This window comes from Pseudophryne corroboree, chromosome 2 (genome assembly GCF_028390025.1).
Source record: "Pseudophryne corroboree isolate aPseCor3 chromosome 2, aPseCor3.hap2, whole genome shotgun sequence".
Lineage (NCBI taxonomy): Eukaryota > Metazoa > Chordata > Amphibia > Anura > Myobatrachidae > Pseudophryne > Pseudophryne corroboree.
The window spans coordinates 808,951,713-808,973,744 of record NC_086445.1 but is presented as its reverse complement, the minus strand read 5'-3'; the positions used below and the strand labels follow the sequence as shown (position 1 = coordinate 808,973,744).

At 48.2% G+C, this 22,032-nt stretch overlaps 1 protein-coding gene across 6 annotated transcripts in view; it reads right to left on the bottom strand.

The window, feature by feature from the left end:
* Positions 1-22,032, bottom strand: part of CCDC181 (coiled-coil domain containing 181) — a 114,627-nt gene that overhangs the window by 16,816 nt on the left and 75,779 nt on the right. For all 6 annotated transcript variants that reach the window (XM_063955650.1, XM_063955649.1, XM_063955651.1 and 3 more), the window contains one exon: positions 12,412-12,557. In XM_063955650.1, the coding sequence (XP_063811720.1) occupies positions 12,412-12,557 (146 nt within the window). The remainder of the gene's footprint in view (positions 1-12,411; positions 12,558-22,032) is intronic.

Sequence of the window (22,032 nt, the reverse complement as noted above, 5' to 3'; positions counted from 1 at the left end):
GTAATGTTTTGACGTTCTTCCTTTCCTAGTCTGTATCAGGGTAGGAATAACTTTGTTCGGAATGCCCTTCCAAGCTAAGATCTAGCATTCAACCTCCATGACATCAAACGTAGCTGTGGTAAGTCTTGATATGCGAACGGCCCTTGTTGCAGGAGGTCCTCTCGAAGAGGAAGAGGCCTCAGGTCTTCCAGTAGTAACTCCAGAAGATCCGCGTACCACGCTCTTCTTGGCCAGTCCGGAGCAATGAGGATCGTCTGAACTCTTGCTTTCTTTATGAGTTTTAGAATTCTTGGGATGAGTGGAAGCGGAGGGAACATGTACACGGACTTGAACACCCACGGAGTTACCAGAGCGTCCACCGCCACTGCCTGTGGATCCCGCGACCTGGAACAGTACCTCCGAAGCCTCTTGTTGAGGCGGGAGGCCATCATGTCTATTTGAGGTACACCCGAAAGATTTGTCACCTCCGTGAACACCTCCGGATGGAGGCCCCACTTCCTCAGCAGAGATTGTGTCTGCTGAGGAAGTCCGCTTCCCAGTTGTCCACTCCCAGAATGAAGATTGCTGACAGCACCACTGTGTGCTTTTCTGCCCAAAGGAGGATCCTCGTTACCTCCGACATTGCAGCCCTGCTCTTCGTTCCACCCTGTTGGTTTATGTATGCCACCGTCGTTACATTGTCCGATTGCACCTGAATGGCTTGATCTTGTAGAAGATGTGACGCTTGTAGAAGAATATTGTAGACGGCCCTTAGTTCCAGAATGTTTATTGGAAGAATGGATTCCAGACTTGACCACCTTCCTTGGAAGGTTTCCCCTTGGGTGACAGCGCCCCAACCTCTGAAACTTGCATCCGTGGTTAGAAGGATCCACTTCTGAATCCCGAACCTGCAGTCTTCGAGAAGGTGAGGCATTTGTAGCCACCATAGGAGCGAAATCTTGGCTTTCGGCGACAGCTGTATTCTCTGGTGCATGTGCAGGTGAGATCCCGACCACTTGTCCAGGAGATCCAGTTGGGAGAGCCGCACATGAAATCTTCCGTACTGCAGAGCCTCGTAGGAGGCAACCATCTTTCCCAGAAGGCGAATGCACTGATGAAGCGATACCCGGGCAGGCTTCAAGACCATTGTTTGTATCACCAATGCCTTCTCCACCGGTAGAAACACCCTCTGCACTTAAGGTGTCGAGGATCATCCCCAGGAAAGACAATCTCCTTGTCGGCTCCAAATGTGACTTTGGAAGATTCAGGATCCATCCATGATTCCTGAGCAGTCGAGTCGTGAGAGAAATGGACTGAAACAACCTCTCCCTGGACAATGCCTTTATCAGCAGATCGTCCATATATGGAATTATGTTCACTCCCCCCGTCTGCGGTGTAGCACCATCATCTCTGCCATCACCTTGGTGAACACCCTTGGTGCTGTGGAGAGACCGAATGGCAGTGCCTGGAACTGATAATGACAGTCCAGCAGTGCAAAACTTAGATAAGCCTGGTGAGGCGGCCAGATTGGAATGTGAAGGTACGCATCCTTGATATCCAGGGATACCAGGAATTCCCCCTCCTCCAGACTTGAGATCACCGCTCTCAGAGGCTCCATTTTGAACTTGAATTCCCTCAAATAAGGGTTTAACGACTTCAGGTTCAAAACTGGTCTCACTGAACCATCCGGTTTCAGTACCACAAATAGGTTTGAATAGTAACCCTTGCTTTCCAGATGAGGTGGACCCGGGACAATGGCCCTCATTCCGAGTTGTTCGCTCGCTAGCTGCTTTTAGCAGCCGTGCAAAAGCTAAGCCGCCGCCCTCTGGGAGTGTATCTTAGCTTAGCAGAAGTGCGAACGAAAGGATCGCAGCGCTGCTACAAAAAAAGATTGTGCAGTTTCTGAGTAGCTCGAGACCTACTCCTAGCTTGCGATCATTTCAGACTATTTAGTTCCTGTTTTGACGTCACGAACACGCCCTGCGTTCGGCCAGCCACACCTACGTTTCCCTGGCCACTCCTGCGTTTTTATCTGGCACGCCTGCATTTTTTCACACACTCCCCGAAAACGGTCAGTTACCACCCAGAAACACCCACTTTCTGTCAATCACTCTGCGGCCAGCAGTGCGACTGAAAAGCGTCGCTAGAGCTTGTGTAAAACTGCATCGGCTTTTGTGAAAGTACGTCGCGCGTGCGCATTGAGCCGCATACGCATGTGTAGAAGTGCCAATTTTTAGCCTGATCACTGCACTGCGAACGAAAGCAACTTGCGATCAACTCGGAATGAGGGCCAATGACATTTGCCCTTTCCAATTTTTTAATTTGATAGCCCTTTCTGTCAGCAAAGCTGGTAAGCCTGATTTGAAGAATCTGTGAGGTGGGAGCTCTTGAAATTCCAGTCTGTACCCCTGGGATACAATATAGCATACCCAGGGATCCAGGCCGGATGATACCCAGACGTGGCTGAAAAGTCTGAGTCTCACTCCCACCTGCACGCTCTCCAGGCTCCACAGTCATGCTGAGGATTTTGAGGAAACAGAGCCAAGCTTCTGTACCTGGGAACCTGCAGGTGCAGGTTTTCTGGATTTTCCCCGACCACCTCTGAAGAAAGTGGTAGGGGCTTTGGACTTCTTAACCTTTGCGGTCCGAAAGGACTGCATTGTAGATGCCGAAAAAGATTTCTTCGGTGCCTGAGTGGCTGAGGGAAGAAAGGTTGACTTACCCGCGGTTGCCATGGAGATCCACGCATCCAAAGCTTCCCCAAAGACAGCCTGACCTGTGAAGGGGAGGTTCTCCACACTTCTCTTGGATTCCACGTCTACAGACCATTGCGTGCCGCGACAGCCATGGAAGATGTCCTTGCAGTCAGATGACCCAGGTTCTTCATGGCCTCCACCATGAAACCTGCAGAATCCTGTATGTGACGTAAAAACATTTCAATGTCCCTTCTATCCATAGAATCTAATTCCTCTAGTAATGTGCCTGACCACTTTACTATGGCTTTAGAAATCAATGCACAGGCAATACTGGGCCTTAACGCCATGCCTGAAGCAGTGTATATGGATTTGAGTGTAGTCTCAATTTTGCAGCGGTAGACCCAGGTAACGGTAAAACCACCTTTTTAGACAGTCTAGATACAGAAGCGTCTACTATAGGGGGTTTTCCCACTTTTTCCTATCCTCCTCAGAAAAGGGAAAAGCCACCAGAATCCTCTTTGGGATTTGGAATTTTTTCTCCGGGTTTTCCCAGGATTTTTAAAATAATGCGTTCAATTCCTTAGACGCAGGAAAAGTCAGGGAGGCTTTCTTATAAGCCTCCCGACCTGCTCAGGTGCTTTGTCAGTAATGTATAACACATCCCTAATGGCCTCAATCATGAGCTGCACACCCCTGTGCAAGGGATGCCTCACCCCCCCCCACATATCCCCCACACGTCTCCCTTATCAGAGTCGGTATCGGTGTTGACTTGCAGAATTTGGGCAAGAGCACGCTTCCTTGGGCATATACCAGGGGAGTTTGAGGAGGCTGTGGGAACAGAACCAGACAAAACCTCTACAGATTTTCTCAAAACCTGCGTTTCAGTCTCATTAAGAGTTATGCTAGATGAAATCTGGGATATCATTCCCTAAAGTGAAGCCACCCACAACGGTTCAGATTCAGAAGGCTGAGACATGGTATTACATTTCTGGGTACATGGAATGGATTCCTCTGGAGAAGATACTTACTCTGCAGCACAAGACACAGAGTCCCTGGACATGGTAATGTGAGAAAATGTACACACACACACACACACAGGAAAATGTCAGACACACTTTCCCCCAAGTACCTTCAGAGAGACACAGAGTTAATGGAGCCAACACCCACACAGTGCCCCAGTAGGCAGTTATATCATAAAAGCCTGGCACTGACTGTGCAACCTTAATAGACTACACAGTTAAAATTGTGAATAACAACTCCCCCCCCCCCCCCCCCCCCCCTGCAATAGCCTCCTCGTACCGCACAGGATAGCTGGAGATTTGTGGAGGGTCAGCGCTCCCTGTCAGCTTCTCTGTGTGCTGATCTGCAGGGAGAAAATGGTGCTGGTGAGCTGCTGGATCTGCTCTGAGTAGAAGCTCCGCGCCCTGTCATGGCGCGTCTTCCCGCACTTTATGATTATACTAGCCTGAGGTAAATTACACAGCTGGCAGTAGAACACATTCTCTGATAGCCCAGTGACCAGTTTTAAGGGTGTTGCACTGGCCCAGGGCGCCCCTCACAGCGCCGCACCATAGTACCGCTTAGCCCTCAGGAGTGCAGCTTTAACGCTGCGCTCCTACCCTGATGCCACCATTCACACCGGCTCCCCAATTGTCGGGTCGCCCGGTAATCTACTCATCACCAACGTCTTCTGGTTCTGTTAGGTGGTGGCGGCATGCTGTGGGAGTGCGCGGTCGCCTCGGGGGCTAACGATCATCACCCTCAGGAGCTCAGTGTCCTGTCAGCGGAGATAGTGGCCATTAACCTCAGAGGGTTGGATACTATTCGTCACCTAAGTCCAACGAAGCAGGGAGGCTGTTTCCAGCAGCCTTCCTGTGCCTAACTCTATTTAAAATAATTAAACTAGAAAAACTCCTATGGAGTTCCCCTAGCTGTGACCGGCTCCTCCGGGCAAATTTTTTAAACTGAGTCTGGTAGGAGGGGCATAGAGGGAGGAGCCAGCCCACACTATTAAACTCTTAAAGTGCCCATGGCTCCAAAGGAACCCGTCTATACCCCATGGTACTAATGTGGACCCCAGCATCCTCTAGGACGTAAGAGAAAGGGGTGATTTATCTGAGTTGCAAAAAGGGATGATTATCGGCTTTCGGACCAAGGGTGCCAGTATATCTGAAAACGAGCAGTTTGTGAATTGTTCGCGTGCTGCTGTGGTGAAGGTGTATCGTGACTGGACAAATGAACCATTTCGAATAACCAACGTGAAAACTGCGGAGAACTACGTGCCAATGATGTGGTGAACACTGGTTATGAAGGTGCGTGATGGCTGACCGCCACGCTACAGTGGAGAAGCTCACCGTCAAAATGAACCCGGGGGCTACCAGACGTGTATCTAAAACAACAGATCAGCCCGTCTAGCTGCTGTCACGCACGCGACGGTTACTCTGGCTATTAGCTGATGGTCATAATAATGTGACTCGATGTGTTCTTCTTTTTGACTTCATTTGTTCGCATTTTGACATGTCGGCATTTCAAAGTCAGTATTCTGACTGTCGGCATTTTGAACATGTCAGCATAATGAATGTCGGTATTCTACGTGTCTATATTTTGAATGAATGTCGGTCAATAGTTGTCGGGAATATGACCGTCGGTAAATCAACTGCTACCTGCAAGGTCTGATTAATAACATGTAAGTCTGCTCATATAATAAGGTCCGACTAATAACATGTAAGTCTGCTCATATAGTAAGGTCTGACTAAATATGTAAGTCTGCTCGTATAATAAGGTCTGACTAATAACATGTAAGTCTGCTCGTATAGTAAGGTCTGACTAATAACATGTAAGTCTGCTCATATAGTAAGGTCTGACTAAATATGTAAGTCTGCTCGTATAATAAGGTCTGACTAATAACATGTAAGTCATACCATCCAACATTTTACACAGAAAAATCGGTACAAATCCGAAAAAGGGGCGTGGCCGCGTGTAAAGGGGGCGTGGCCATGCCCCTTTTCCTATACTTTCAATGGAAGTTTGGAGAGGCAAAAATCGGTACAGACCATGAAAAATAAGAATTTACTTACCGATAATTCTATTTCTCATAGTCCGTAGTGGATGCTGGGACTCCGTCAGGACCATGGGGAATAGCGGGCTCCGCAGGAGACAGGGCACATCTAAAAAAGCTTTTAGGTCACATGGTGCGTACTGGCTCCTCCCCCTATGACCCTCCTCCAAGCCTCAGTTAGGTACTGTGCCCGGACGAGCGTACACAATAAGGAAGGATCTTGAATCCCGGGTAAGACTCATACCAGCCACACCAATCACACCGTACAACTTGTGATCTGAACCCAGTTAACAGTATGATAACACAAACGAAGTAGCCTCTGAACAGATGGCTCACAACAACAGTAATAACCCGATTTTTGTAACAATAACTATGTACAAGCATTGCAGACAATCCGCACTTGGGATGGGCGCCCAGCATCCACTACGGACTATGAGAAATAGAATTATCGGTAAGTAAATTCTTATTTTCTCTAACGTCCTAGTGGATGCTGGGACTCCGTCAGGACCATGGGGATTATACCAAAGCTCCCAAACGGGCGGGAGAGTGCGGATGACTCTGCAGCACCGAATGAGAGAACTCCAGGTCCTCTTTAGCCAGAGTATCAAATTTGTAAAATTTTACAAACGTGTTCTCCCCTGACCACGTAGCTGCTCGGCAAAGTTGTAATGCCGAGACTCCTCGGGCAGCCGCCCAGGGTGAGCCCACTTTCCTTGTGGAATGGGCCTTTACAGATTTAGGCTGTGGCAGGCCTGCCACAGAATGTGCAAGTTGGATTGTACTACATATCCAACGTGCAATCGTCTGTTTAGACGCAGGAGCACCCAACTTGTTGGGTGCATACAATGTAAACAACGAGTCAGATTTTCTGACTCCAGCTGTCCTTGAAATATATATTTTTAATGCTCTGACAACGTCCAGTAACTTGGAGTCCTCCAAGTCGCTAGTAGCCGCAGGCACCACAATAGGCTGGTTCAAGTGAAATGCCGAAACCACCTTAGGGAGAAATTGAGGACGTGTCCTCAATTCTGCCCTGTCCGAATGGAATATCAGATATGGGCTTTTGTATGACAAAGCTGCCAACTCCGAAACTCTCCTGGCTGAAGCCAGGGCCAACAGCATGGTTACCTTCCATGTAAGGTATTTTAAATCTACCGATTTTAAAGGCTCAAACCAATGAGATTTGAGAAAATTTAGAACCACGTTCAAATCCCACGGTGCCACTGGAGGCACTATTGGGGGTTGTATATGTAGTACACCTTTGACAAAAGTTTGTACTTCAGGCACTGACGCCAATTCCTTCTGGAAGAAAATTGATAAGGCCGAAATTTGAACTTTAATGGACCCCAATTTGAGGCCCATAGACAATCCTGCTTGCAGGAAATGTAAGAATCGACCCAATTGAAATTCTTCCGTTGGAGCCTTCTTGGCCTCACACCACGCAACATATTTTCTCCAAATGCGGTGATAATGTTGTGCGGTCACTTCTTTCCTGGCTTTAATTAAAGTAGGAATAACTTCCTCAGGAATGCCCTTCTCTTTTAGAATCCGGCGTTCAACCGCCATGCCGTCAAACGCAGCCGCGGTAAGTCTTGGAACATACAAGGTCCCTGCTGAAGCAGATCCCTTCTTAGAGGTAGAGGCCACGGATCCTCCGTGAGCATCTCTTGAAGTTCCGGATACCAAGTTCTTCTTGGCCAGTCCGGAGCTACCAGTATTGTTCTTACTCCTCTTTTCCGTATAATTCTCAGTACCTTTGGTATGAGAGGCAGAGGAGGGAACACATACACTGACTGGTACACCCACGGTGTTACCAGAGCGTCCACAGCTATTGCCTGAGGGTCTCTTGACCTGGCGCAATACCTGTCCAATTTTTTGTTGAGGCGAGACGCCATCATGTCCACCTTTTGGTTTTTCCCAACGGTTCACAATCGTGTGGAAAACTTCTGGATGAAGTCCCCACTCTCCCGGGTGAAGGTCGTGTCTGCTGAGGAAATCTGCTTCCCAGTTGTCCACTCCCGGGATGAACACTGCTGACAGTGCTACGACATGATTCTCCGCCCAGCGCAGAATCCTTGCAGCTTCTGCCATTGCACTCCTGCTTCTCGTGCCGCCTTGTCGGTTTACGTGGGCGACTGCCGTGATGTTGTCGGACTGGATCAACACCGGCTGACCCTGAAGCAGCGATTTTGCCAGGCTTAGAGCATTGTAGATCGCTCTTAGCTCCAGTATATTTATGTGAAGAGACGTCTCCAGGTTTGACCACACGCCCTGGAAGTTTCTTCCCTTTGTGACTGCTCCCCAACCTCGTAGGCTGGCATCCGTAGTCACCAGGACCCAGTCCTGTATGCCGAATCTGCGGCCCACTAACAGATGGGCAGTCTGCAACCACCACAGGAGAGACAACCTTGTTCTCGGTGACAGTGTTATCCGCTGATGCCTGTGCAGATGCGATCCGGACCATTTGTCCAGCAGATCCCACTGAAATGTTCGTGCATGGAATCTGCCGAATGGAATCGCTTCGTACGAAGCCACCATCTTTCCCAGGACTCTTGTGCATTGATGTACTGACACAGTTCCTGGTTTTAGGAGGTTCTTGACAAGTTCGGATAACTCCCTTGCTTTCTCTTCCGGGAGAAATACCTTTTTCTGAACCGTGTCCAGAATCATGCCCAGGAACAGCAGATGTGTTGTCGGGGTCAATTGAGATTTTGGAAGATTTAGAATCCACCCGTGTTGCTGAAGCACTACTTGTGTTAGCGCTACACCGACTTCCAGCTGTTCTCTGGACTTTGCCCTTATCAGGAGATCGTCCAAGTAAGGGATAATTAATACGCCTTTTCTTCGTAGAAGAACCATCATTTCGGTCATTACCTTGGTAAAGACCCGAGGGGCCGTGGACAACCCAACGGCAGCGTTTGAAACTGATAATGACAGTCTTGTATCACGAACCTGAGATACCCTTGGTGTGAGGGGTAAATCGGGACATGTAGATAAGCATCTTTTATGTCCAAGGACACCATGAAGTCTCCTTCTTCCAGATTCGCTATCACTGCTCTGAGTGACTCCATCTTGAACTTGAATTTCTTTATGTACAGGTTCAAGGATTTCAGATTTAGAATAGGCCTTACCGAACCGTCCGGTTTCGGTACCACAAATAGTGTGGAATAATACCCCTTTCCCTGTTGTAGGAGGGGTACCTTGACTATCACCTGCTGAGAATACAGCTTGTGAATGGCTTCCAAAACCGACGTCCTTTCTGAGGGAGACGTTGGTAAAGCAGACTTTAGGAACCGGCGAGGGGGAGACCTTTCGAACTCCAGCATGTAACCCTGAGATACTATCTGCAGGACCCACGGGTCCACTTGTGAGTGAACCCATTGATTGCTGAAAATCTTGAGTCGACCCCCCACCGTTCCTGAGTCCGCTTGTAAAGCCCCAGCGTCATGCTGATGGCTTTGTAGAAGCCGGGGCGGGCTTCTGTTCCTGGGCAGGGGCTGCTTGCTGCCCTTTCTTACCCTTTCCTCTGCCTCGCGGCAGATAAGACTGTCCTTTTGGTCGCTTTTTATAGGAGCGAAAGGACTGCGGCTGAAAAGACGGTGTCTTTTTCTGTTGGGAGGGGGTCTGAGGTAAAAAAGTGGATTTGCCGGCAGTTGCCGTGGCCACCAGGTCCGAAAGACCGACCCCAAACAATTCCTCTCCTTTATATGGCAATACTTCCATATGCCTCTTGGAATCCGCATCACCTGACCACTGTCGCGTCCATAAACTTCTTCTGGCAGATATGGACATCGCGCTTACTCTTGATGCTAGAGTACAAACATCCCTCTGAGCATCTCGCATATAAAGGAAAGCATCCTTTAATTGCTCTAGAGTCAATAAAATACTGTCCCTATCCAGGGTATCAATATTTTCAGTCAGAGAATCCAACCACACTACCCCAGCACTGCACATCCAGGCTGAGGCTATTGCCGGTCGCAGTATAACACCAGTATGTGTGTATATACTCTTCAGTGTAGTTTCCAGCCTCCTATCTGCTGGATCCTTGAGGGCGGCCGTATCAGGAGACGGCAACGCCACTTGCTTTGATAAACGTGTGAGCGCCTTATCCACCCTAGGGGGTGTTTCCCAGCGCGCCCTAACCTCTGGTGGGAAAGGGTATAATGCCAATAACTTCTTGGAAATTAGCAGTTTTCTATCGGGGTTAACCCACGCTTCATCACACACGTCATTCAATTCCTCTGATTCTGGAAAAAATACAGGTAGTTTTTTCACCCCCCACATAATACCCCTTTTTGAGGTACCAGCAGTATCAGAGATCTGCAAAGCCTCCTTCATTGCCGTGATCATATAACGTGTGGCCCTATTGGAAAATACGTTTGTTTCTTCACCGTCGACACTAGATTCATCTGTGTCGGTACCCGTGTCGACTGACTGAGGTAAAGGACGTTTTACAGCCCCTGACGGTGTCTGAGACGCCTGAACCGGTACTAACTGGTTTGCCGGGCGTCTTATTTCGTCAACTGACTTTTGTAATGTGCTGACATTATCACGTAATTCCATAACTAAAGCCATCCATTCCGGTGTCGACTCCCTAGGGGGTGACATTACCATCATCGGCAATTGCTCTGCCTCCACACCAACATCGTCCTCATACATGTCGACACACACGTACCGACACACAGCAGCCACACAGGGAATGCTCTAATCGAAGACAGGACCCCCTAGCCCTTTGGGGAGACAGAGGGAGAGTTTGCCAGCACACACCAAAAGCGCTATAAATGTATATAAACAACCCTAGAAGGTGTTGTTTACTATATATGCGCTCTTAATATATAAATATCGCCAATTTATGCCCCCCTTCTCTTTGTTACCCTGTTTCTGTAGTGCAGTGCAGGGGAGAGACCTGGGAGCCTTCCTCACCAGCGGAGCTGAGCAGGAAAATGGCGCTGAGTGCTGAGGAGAATAAGCTCCGCCCCTTTTTCGGCGGGTTTTTCCCCGGTTTTTAAGAAACTGGCCTGGGTTAAAATACATACATATAGCCTTAATGGCTATATGTGATGTATTTATTTTGCCACTAAAGGTAATTATATTGCTGCCCAGGGCGCCCCCAGCAGCGCCCTGCACCCTCCGTGACTGAGTCAGTGAGCCGTGTGACAACAATGGCGCACAGCTGCCGTGCTGTGCGCTACCTTCAAGAAGACTGAGGAGTCTTCTGCCGCCTGCTTTCCGGACCTCCGTTCTGCCGTCTCTTCAGCGTCTGTAAGGGGGATCGGCGGCGCGGCTCCGGGACGAACCCCAGGCTGACCTGTGTTCCGACTCCCTCTGGAGCTAAGTGTCCAGTAGCCTAAGACTCCAATCCATCCTGCACGCAGGTGAGTTGGAAATCTCTCCCCTAAGTCCCTCGATGCAGTGATCCTGTTGCCAGCAGGAATCACTGAGATTGAAACCTAAAAAAAAACTTTTCTAAACAGCTCTTTAGGAGAGCCACCTAGATTGCACCCTCTCGGACGGGCACAAAAACCTAACTGAGGCTTGGAGGAGGGTCATAGGGGGAGGAGCCAGTACGCACCATGTGACCTAAAAGCTTTTTTAGATGTGCCCTGTCTCCTGCGGAGCCCGCTATTCCCCATGGTCCTGACGGAGTCCCAGCATCCACTAGGACGTTAGAGAAAAAAGGTACTGTACCTATTAAAAAGGTACAGTTGGAGGGTATGGTAAGTCTGCTCGTAAAGTAAGGTCTGACTAATAACATGTAAGTCTGCTCATATAGTAAGGTCTGACTAATAACGTGATTCTGCTCATATGGTAAGGTCTGACTAATAACGTGCAAGTCTGCTCATATAGGGAGTTATTCCGAGTTGATCGCTCGCTAGCAGTTTTTAGCAGCCGAGCAAACACTATGCCGCCGCCCACTGGGAGTGTATTTTAGCTTAGCAGAAGTGCGAACGGTTGTATCGCAGAGCACCTGCAAAAATTGTTTGTGTAGTTTCAGAGTAGCTCAAAACCTACTTAGCGCTTGCGATCACTTCAGACTATTCAGTTCCGGATTTGACATCATAAACCCGCCCAGCCACGCCTGCGCTTTTCCTGGCACGCCTGCGTTTTTACACACACTCCCTGAAAACGGTCAGTTGCCACCCAGAAACGCCCACTTCATGTCAATCACTCTGCAGCAAGCAGTGCGACTGAAATGCATCGCTAGACCCTGTGCAAAACTACATCGTTCGTTGTGCTCGTACATCGCAAGTGCGCATTGCGCCGCATGTGCAGAACTGCCAATTTTTAGCCTGAACGCTGCGCTGCGAACAAATTCAGCTAGCGATCAACTCAGAATGACCCCCATAGTAAGGTCTGACTAATAACATGTAAGTCTGCTCATATAGTAAGGTCTGACTAATAACATGCGAGTCTGCTCATGTAGGGGCAGATGTATTAAGCATCAGCCAGTCAGCTCCTAACTGTCAATTCATATTGGAGCTAACTGGCTGGTGCGTCATCACCTTGCACTTATCACTGCTTTATCACTTTTGCAGGCTTAATACATCTGCCCCATAGTAAGGTCTGACAAATAACAAGTAAAGCAGCGTCGTCATATCACAATGACCAAACTTTCCCAGACATCTGTAAAGATAGCACTTGTCATACACATCACTGTGTTTACTGTATACTACTTACTGTGCAAAAGCATCTTCTCTTTCTTTTCGCTCATGAAAAAAGGTATCCTGCTTTCGCAGTTCCTCCATCTTCTTTTCTGTCATATATTCTCCATGTTTTCTCTTAAGCCAAACGTCAACAGCTTTTTTTGAATCTCTCTCCTCATCCTTTCAAGTCAACACAGAAAAATATTTTCTTAATAAAATAAAGTACTTTGGTATACAGGAGAACTTTAATATCTGGTTACAGATATAGTTGAGCAAGGTTGTAACAGTTAAATTAATGCTGCACAATATATATATATAAAAATAAGAATTTACTTACCGATAATTCTATTTCTCGTAGTCCGTAGTGGATGCTGGGAACTCCGTAAGGACCATGGGAATAGCGGCTCCGCAGGAGACTGGGCACAAAAGTAAAAGCTTCAGGACTACCTGGTGTGCACTGGCTCCTCCCCCTATGACCCTCCTCCAAGCCTCAGTTAGGCTACTGTGCCCGGACGAGCGTACACAATAAGGAAGGATTTTGAATCCCGGGTAAGACTCATACCAGCCACACCAATCACACCGTACAACCTGTGATCTGAACCCAGTTAACAGCATGATAACAGAGGAGCCTCTGAAAAGATGGCTCACAACAATAATAATAACCCGATTTTTGTAACAATAACTATGTACAAGTATTGCAGACAATCCGCACTTGGGATGGGCGCCCAGCATCCACTACGGACTACGAGAAATAGAATTATTGGTAAGTAAATTCTTATTTTCTCTGACGTCCTAGTGGATGCTGGGAACTCCGTAAGGACCATGGGGATTATACCAAAGCTCCCAAACGGGCGGGAGAGTGCGGATGACTCTGCAGCACCGAATGAGAGAACTCCAGGTCCTCCTCAGCCAGGGTATCAAATTTGTAGAATTTAGCAAACGTGTTTGCCCCTGACCAAGTAGCTGCTCGGCAAAGTTGTAAAGCCGAGACCCCTCGGGCAGCCGCCTAAGATGAGCCCACCTTCCTTGTGGAATGGGCTTTTACAGATTTTGGCTGTGGCAGGCCTGCCACAGAATGTGCAAGCTGAATTGTACTACAAATCCAACGAGCAATAGTCTGCTTAGAAGCAGGAGCACCCAGCTTGTTGGGTGCATACAGGATAAACAGCGAATCAGATTTTCTGACTCCAGCCGTCCTGGAAACATATATTTTCAGGGCCCTGACTACGTCCAGCAACTTGGAGTCCTCCAAGTCCCTAGTAGCCGCAGGTACCACAATATGTTGGTTCAAGTGAAACGCTGAAACCACCTTAGGGAGAAATTGAGGACGAGTCCTCAATTCCGCCCTGTCTGAATGGAAGATCAGATAAAGGCTTTTACAGGATAAAGCCCGCCAATTCTGACACGCGCCTGGCCGAGGCCAGGGCCAACAACATGACCACTTTCCATGTGAGATATTTTAACTCCACAGATTCAAGTGGTTCAAACCAATGTGACTTTAGGAACCCCAAAACTACATTGAGATCCCAAGGTGCCACTGGAGGCACAAAAGGAGGCTGTATATGCAGTACCCCTTTTACAAACGTCTGAACTTCAGGAACTGAAGCTAGTTCTTTCTGGAAGAAAATTGACAGGGCCGAAATTTGAACCTTAATGGACCCCAATTTTAGGCCCATAGACACTCCTGTTTTCAGGAAATGCAGGAATCGACCTAGTTGAAAATTCCTCCATCGGGGCCTTACTGGCCTCGCACCCCGCAACATATTTTCGCCAAATGCGGTGATAATGCTTTGCGGTTACATCCTTCCTGGCTTGATCAGGGTAGGGATGACTTCATCCGGAATGCCTTTTTCCTTCAGGATCCGGCGTTCAACCGCCCTGCCGTCAAACGCAGCCGCGGTAAGTCTTGGAATAGACAGGGTCCTTGCTGGAGCAGGTCCCTTCTTAGAGGTAGAGGCCACGGGTCCTCCGTGAGCATCTCTTGAAGTTCCGGGTACCAAGTCCTTCTTGGCCAATCCGGAGCCACGAGTATAGTTCTTACTCCCCTCCGTCTTATAATTCTCAGTACTTTTGGTATGAGAGGAAGAGGAGGGAACACATACACTGACTGGTACACCCACGGTGTTACCAGAGCGTCCACAGCTATTGCCTGAGGGTCCCTTGACCTGGCGCAATACCTGTCCAATTTTTTGTTTAGGCGGGACGCCATCATGTCCACCTTTGGTTTTTCCCAATGGTTTACAATCATGTGGAAGACTTCTGGGTGAAGTCCCCACTCTCCCGGGTGGAGGTCGTGCCTGCTGAGGAAGTCTGCTTCCCAGTTGTCCACTCCCGGAATGAACACTGCTGACAGTGCTATCACATGATTTTCCGCCCAGCGAAAAATCCTTGCAGCTTTTGCCATTGCCCTCCTGCTTCTTGTGCCGCCCTGTCTGTTTACGTGGGCGACTGCCGTGATGTTGTCCGACTGGATCAGCACCGGCTGACCTTGAAGCAGAGGTCTTGCTTGGCTTAGGGCATTGTAAATGGCCCTTAGCTCCAAAATATTTATGTGAAGTGATGTCTCCAGGCTTGACCACAAGCGCTGGAAATTTCTTCCCTGTGTGACTGCTCTCCAGCCTCGCAGGCTGGCATCCGTGGTCACCAGGACCCAGTCCTGAATGCTGAATCTGCGGCCCTCTAAAAGATGAGCACTCTGCAACCACCACAGGAGAGACACCCTTGTCTTTGGTGACAGGGTTATCCGCTGATGCATCTGAAGATGCGATCCGGACCATTTGTCCAGCAGGTCCCACTGGAAAGTTCTTGCGTGGAATCTGCCGAATGGAATTGCTTCGTAGGAAGCCACCATTTTTCCCAGGACCCTTGTGCACTGATGCACTGACACTTGGCCTGGTTTTAGGAGGTTTCTGACTAGTTCGGATAACTCCCTGGCTTTCTCCTCCGGGAGAAAACACCTTTTTCTGGACTGTGTCCAGGATCATCCCTAGGAATAGAAGGCGTGTCGTCAGGATCAGCTGCGATTTTGGAATATTGAGAATCCAACCGTGCTACCGCAGCACTATCTGAGATAGTGCTACCCCGACTTCCAACTGTTCCCTGGATCTTGCCCTTATCAGGAGATCGTCCAAGTAAGGGATAACTAAAAACTCCCTTCTTTCGAAGGAGTATCATCATTTCGGCCATTACCTTGGTAAAGACCCATGGTGCCCGTGGACAATCCAAACGGCAGCGTCTGAAACTGATAGTGACAGTTCTGTACCACAAACCTGAGGTACCCTTGGAGAAGGGTAAATTGGGACATGTAGGTAAGCATCTTTGATGTCCAGAGAGACCATATAGTCCCCTTCTTCCAGGTTTGCAATCACTGCTCTGAGTGACTCCATCTTGAATTTGAACCTTTGTATGTAAGTGTTCAAGGATTTTAGATTTAAAATTGGTCTCACCGAGCCGTCCGGCTTCGGTACCACCAATAGTGTGGAATAGTACCCCTTTCCCTGTTGCAGGAGGGGTACCTTGATTATCACCTGCTGGGTGCTTCTGGCTCTGTAAGGGGGCCGGCGGCGCGGCTCCGGGACCGAGCTCCGAGGCTGGGCCTGTGTTCGGTCCCTCTGGAGCTAATGGTGTCCAGTAGCCTAAGAAGCCCAATCCACTCTGCACGCAGGTGAGTTCGCTTCTTCTCCCCTTAGTCCCTCGATGCAGTGAGCCTGTTGCCAGCAGGTCTCACTGAAAATAAAAAACCTAAAACTAAACTTTTCACTAAGAAGCTCAGGAGAGCCCCTAGTGTGCACCCTTCTCGGCCGGGCACAAAAATCTAACTGAGGCTTGGAGGAGGGTCATAGGGGGAGGAGCCAGTGCACACCAGGTAGTCCTAAAGCTTTTACTTTTGTGCCCAGTCTCCTGCGGAGCCGCTATTCCCATGGTCCTTACGGAGTTCCCAGCATCCACTAGGACGTCAGAGAAATATCTACAACTAAAATCCAGGGCAAACTGGTATATAAATGTTCCATAGTAACCCACTAAGTCCAGAACAGTCTATAGTTGCCTTTGACGTATTTCTTTTTCAGGTGTGGCCCACTGGTTTTCTTATCTAAACTGTATTCATGCATCTAAACTCTAAACTGTGACGTCACGCGGCCGCCCCAAACTATTTCCGACGACACACCCCGCAATGCAGAGTCAACGCCTTTGCAACACCATGTCGCTACCCTGGACCACCCCACGAACTCCTCTGCCTGCGCGTTCGCATAACTGAGATGCAATCGCATTTCCCTCTCTACTGAATAACCCCTTAAATCCATTACTGAAGTACAGGATAGTTAATTTGTATGAAAGTATTACTTTGTAACGGATTTTCCTGTGTGTGAATAAATCACTAGAATAGAATATCTGTTTATTGAACTATAAAAGCCGCAATTTATACACCATTCAAAAAAAAATGTGACAAAATATATAAGAGCCAACATAATAATAATAATAATAATAATAATAATAATAATAATCCACCCACTGGGGGATCTAAGATACTGCTTAAATAATAAAAACAAATGTCATAATATAACTTATTATTGAGACATATTGATTTCTGTAATCTAGGTCATAGCTGCTAATAAAAAAACCAAAGGAGAATACAATACATAATTTGGGTCCTCTTGTGCAATGATCAATACTCATCTCTTTGTTGTTTTTTTGTTTGTATATAATACTTTTTGAGTGTGAGATAGAACCCCCACCTAAAACCTATTTCGATACATATAATTAGAGACATTAAGGGGGAAATTCAAGTAAAGGAGAATAAACACTAAAAATGAAAAATTAACGTTTTCTCAATGTTTCCCGATGTTTATACTGTATTTTTTTACGGGCAATCCAATTTAGCCTTTTCACTGGTTCAGTGAAACCAGTGTGTTTTTGGGAGAAACAGCTCCATTTGTTTTGGGGAATTTGTTTCTTCTGCCTGAGGCACTGACCACGGGTAACTTAATTACCCCCCCTATAAAGGAAAAGAGACCATATCAATTCAAAACAGCAGGAAAATAGGAAATTTAATACCTACCGGTGATTCCTTTTCTCCTAGTCCGTAGTGGATACTGTGGTCTTATACTTTAGTACCATGGGGTATAGATCGGGTCCACTGGAGCCTGGCACTTTAAAACTTTTAGTGTGTGTATGTGTGTGCTGGCTCCTCCCCTCTATGCCCCTCCTACCAGACTCAGTCCGGGAAAACTGTGCCCGAGGAGATGGACATAATAATATGAGAGAAGAACAATACAACAGCGGTGAGGCAACAAGCCAACACACAACCATGAACAAAATGAGGGCGCTAACCTGAACAGAGGATAGCAAACACCAACCTAACCCGAATAGCACGGCTATCCCAACAACATAATGGGAGACAACGTCGGTCCAACCAAATACTTACACAGGTAATCAGGAACGAAGCACCGAGGCGGGCGTCCAATATCCACTACGGACTAGAAGAAAAGGAATTACCGGTAGGTATTAAAATTCCTATTTTCTCTTACATCCTAGTGGATACTGGTGTCTTGTATTTTAGTACCATGGGGAAGTCCCAAAGCTCCCAAACGGGCGGAATGAGACCCCTGTAAAACCGCCTGACCAAACTGAAGGTCATCCTTGGCCAAGGTATCGAACCTATAGAATTTAACAAACGTGTTCGAAACAAGACCAAGTTGCAGCTCGGAACAAATGTAGGGCCGATACACCCGGGCAGCCGCCCAGGAAGAGCCCACCGACCTCGTCGAGTGGGCCTGTATAGACGTCGGCAAAGGCAGACCCCGCCAAAGTATAGGCTTGTTGAATGTTCAACTGGAGCCAACGAGCAATAGATTGCTAGAAGCTGGCCGACCAATCTTGGAGGCATCATAAAGGACAAACAGCGAGTCAGATTTCCGATGACGGGCCGTCCTTCTGACATAAACCTTCAGAGCCCTGACCACATCCAAGGACTCAGGACAACAGAAGTGTCAAAAAAACACCAGAACCACAATAGGCTGATTCACATGAACAGCGGACACCACTTTAAGCAAAAACTGAGGACGAGTCCTAAGTTCCGCCATGTCTTCATGAAAAATCAAGTAAGGGCTCTTACAGGATAAAGCCTCTAATTCAGAGACACGTCTGGCAGACGCCAATGCCAATAACATTACCGTCTTCTAGGTGAGAAATTTCAACTCCACCCTATGTAAAGGTTCAAACCAATCCGATTGCAGAAAAGGACAGAACCACACTGAGGTCCCACGGAGCCGTAGGAGGTACAAAGGGCGGTTGCATATGAAGAACACCCTTCAGGAAAGTCTGTACTTTTGGTAAACATGGCAAGTTGTTTCTGGAAGAAAATAGAGAGCGCCGAAATCTAAACTTTGATGGAGCCTAAACATAGGCCCTTATCCACTCTCGCTTGCAGGAAAAGTAGAAAACGACCAATTCTAAATTCCATGGGAGAAACCTTTCTACTTTCACACCAGGAAACATACTTTTTCCCAATACGATGATAATGTTTCGACGTAACCATCTTCCTGGCCTGGACCATGGTGGAAATAACCCGGGAGGGAAGACCCTTTCTCGCTAGAATCTACTCAACGTCTAAGCCATCAAACGTAGCCGCTGTAAGTCTGGATAGACAAACGGACCTTGCTGAAGAAGATTGTCTTGGAGTGGCAGAGGCCAGGGATCCTCCAGAGACATGGCCAGGAGGTCAGAGTACCACGCCTGTTGAGGCCAATCCGGGGCAATTAGAATTGCCTGAACGCTTTCCCTTTTTAGCCGTTTTAGCACCCTTGGGATCAGCGGTAGAGGAGGGAACAGGTACACAAACTGGTACGTCCACGGTGTCGTCAGCGCGTCCACTGCTACAGCCTGCAGATCCGTCATTCTGGAACAATAACGGCATAGCTTCTTGTAGAGATGAGAAGCCATCAGATCTATCTGTGGACAGCCCCACCAGCGAACTAACTGTTGAAGCACCTGGGGATGTAGGCCCCATTCCCCCGGATGGAGGTCGTGCCTGCTGAGGAAGTCTGCTTCCCAGTTGTCCACTCCTGGAATGAATATGGCTGAGATGGCCCTTGCGTTGGTCTCTGCCCAGAGGAGGATTTTTGACACCTCTCGCATCGCCGCTCTGCTTCTTGTTCCCCTTTGTCGGTTTATGTACGCCACCGCCGTTGCGTTATCCAATTGAACCTGGATCGCCTGACCCTTCAGGAGATGGGAGGCTGGTAGAAGAGCACTGTAAATTGCCCTGAGTTCCAGGATGTTTATTGGTAAAGCTGATTCCTGAACTGACCATAACCCTTGGAACTGGGCCCCTTGGGTCTCCGCTCCCCAACCCTGGAGGCTGACATCCGTTGTCAGTAGAATCCACAAGTGGATATTGAAACTTCTGCCTTCTACCAGGTGAGGAATTTGAAGCCACCATAATAGAGAAATCCAGGCTTTCGGAGATAGGGTCACTTATTGATGCATATGAAGGTGAGAACCCGACCATTTGTCTAGCAGACCCAGTTGAAATGACCGGGCATGAAACCTTCCGTATTGGATTGACTCGTAAGCAGCCACCATCTTGTCAAGTAACTGGATGCAAAGATGTATGGACACCCTGCGAGGACTGAGCACCGAGAGGACAATAGCCTGGATAGTCAAGGCTTTGTCCATTGGGAGTAACACCTTTTGAGATACCGTATCCAGTATCTTCACCAGGAACTGAAGACGCTGGGTCGGTTCCAGGTGAGATTTCTGAAAGTAGTCAGATCGATGCTGTGCACTAGACGCTCCTGGACACAGCCTTTATTAGGAGATCGTCTAAATAGGGACTATGTTCACACCCATCCTGCGCAGCTGCAGCATCATCTCTGCCATGACCTTGGTGAAGACCCTCGGAGCTGTGGATAATCCAAAGGGTAAGGCCTGAAACTGGAAATGATCGTCCAAGATGGCGAACCCGAGATAAGCCTGACTAGGGAGCCACATGGGAATGTGTAGGTAAGCATCCTTGACATCCAGAGACACCAGGAACTCCCCCTCCTCCAGAGCGGACACCACCGCCCGCAGGGACTCCATCTTGAATATGAACACCCGCAGATACGGGTTTAGAGACTTCACGTTCAAGATGGGGTGCACCGAACCGTCTGGTTTGGGAACGACAGAAAGACTGGAGTAAAAACCCCTATTGCGTAACGGAGGAGGTACAGGAACTACCACCCCTGTTTTCAAAAGTTTTGGAATAGCCTCTTGCAAGGTAACTTTAGCTGCGGGTAAAGCTGGTAAGCCCGACTTGAAAAACCTGAGGAGGTAGTACTTGAAATTCCAGCCGGTATCCGTGGGAAATGAGGTCCCTCACCCAAGGATCCCGACACACGTGGGCAAAGTGTTGAAGGCGAGCACCTACCTAAAAGTCGTCTTGTCGCTGGGCAAACCGTCACGCAGAAGACTTAGCGGCAGGGGATCCGGTGGTCTGGTCCAAGGAGACAGCAGGTGCAGGTTTACTGGACTTACCACGAGATTCTCTTGAAGTGGTGGAGACCCCTCGGCCCTTGCCTCTGAACCTTGCCACATGAAAGGACTGCAAGGAAGGTCTGGAGTAAGAACGTCTAGCAGGTGGCGCAGCCGACGGCAGATAGGTAGACTTACCCGCCATTGCTTGGGAGATCCACTTATTTAATTTGTCTCCAAACAAGACATCACCTATAAAGGGAAGATTTTCTACACCCTTTTTGGAATCAGCGTCCGCCGCCCATTGACGTAACCACAGAGTTCTGCGTGCTGAGACAGCCATCGCAGTAGTTTGGCCATTTATCTTACACAACTCCTTAATAGCCTCGCTCATAAAATTTGCAACATCCTGTATATGTTGCAGCAAAGTAACGACCTCATCCCGGGGTAGAGAATCTAAACCATCAACAACATTATCAGACCACTTTGCCACAGCCCTGGAGATCCACCCGCAAACTATTGTGGGGCGTTGTGCTGCGCCTGCTGACGCATAAATTGCCTTGCGCGTTGTCTCAATTTTACGGTCAGCTGGTTCCTTCAGGTATATAGCCCCCGACACAGGCAGTACCAATTTCTTCGACAGTCTGGATAAAGATGTATCACCCGACAGGGGTGGTGGGGGGGGGGGGGGGGGGGGGTGTGTTCCCAGACCTTCCTATCCTCAGCTGGAAGGGGAAAGGTAGATAAAAACCTCTGAGGAATTTTAATTTTTTTATCAGGGTTTAACCAAGCCAGAGAGTTTAACTCATTAGACAGCGGAAAGGTAGCTGAACTCTTGGGTCTAACATTAAAGTATAACTCCTCATCTGGTTCCGCCTCCTGATCCGGTATGTGGAGGACCTCTCTTACAGCAAAAATGAGAGTCTCCACCCCAGGGGACAGAGAGCTGTCCTTGTTCATATCATCATCATCATCATCATCCACATCTGGCTGATGAGAATCAGAATGAGACAGGAAAACCTGTGGAAGTGAGCGTTTATGTGAAGCCACTAGAGGGGGCTGAGAAGCCTTCTTGGAATTTGCTGCTTTAGCCACACAATCAATGGAGTGTTTTAACACTTGTCTCTCTCTTTTAGCTGCAGCTAATTTAGAATTTACATTTTGAATCATGCTCTTAAAGCTATCTAACCAGTCAGGTGCCTGT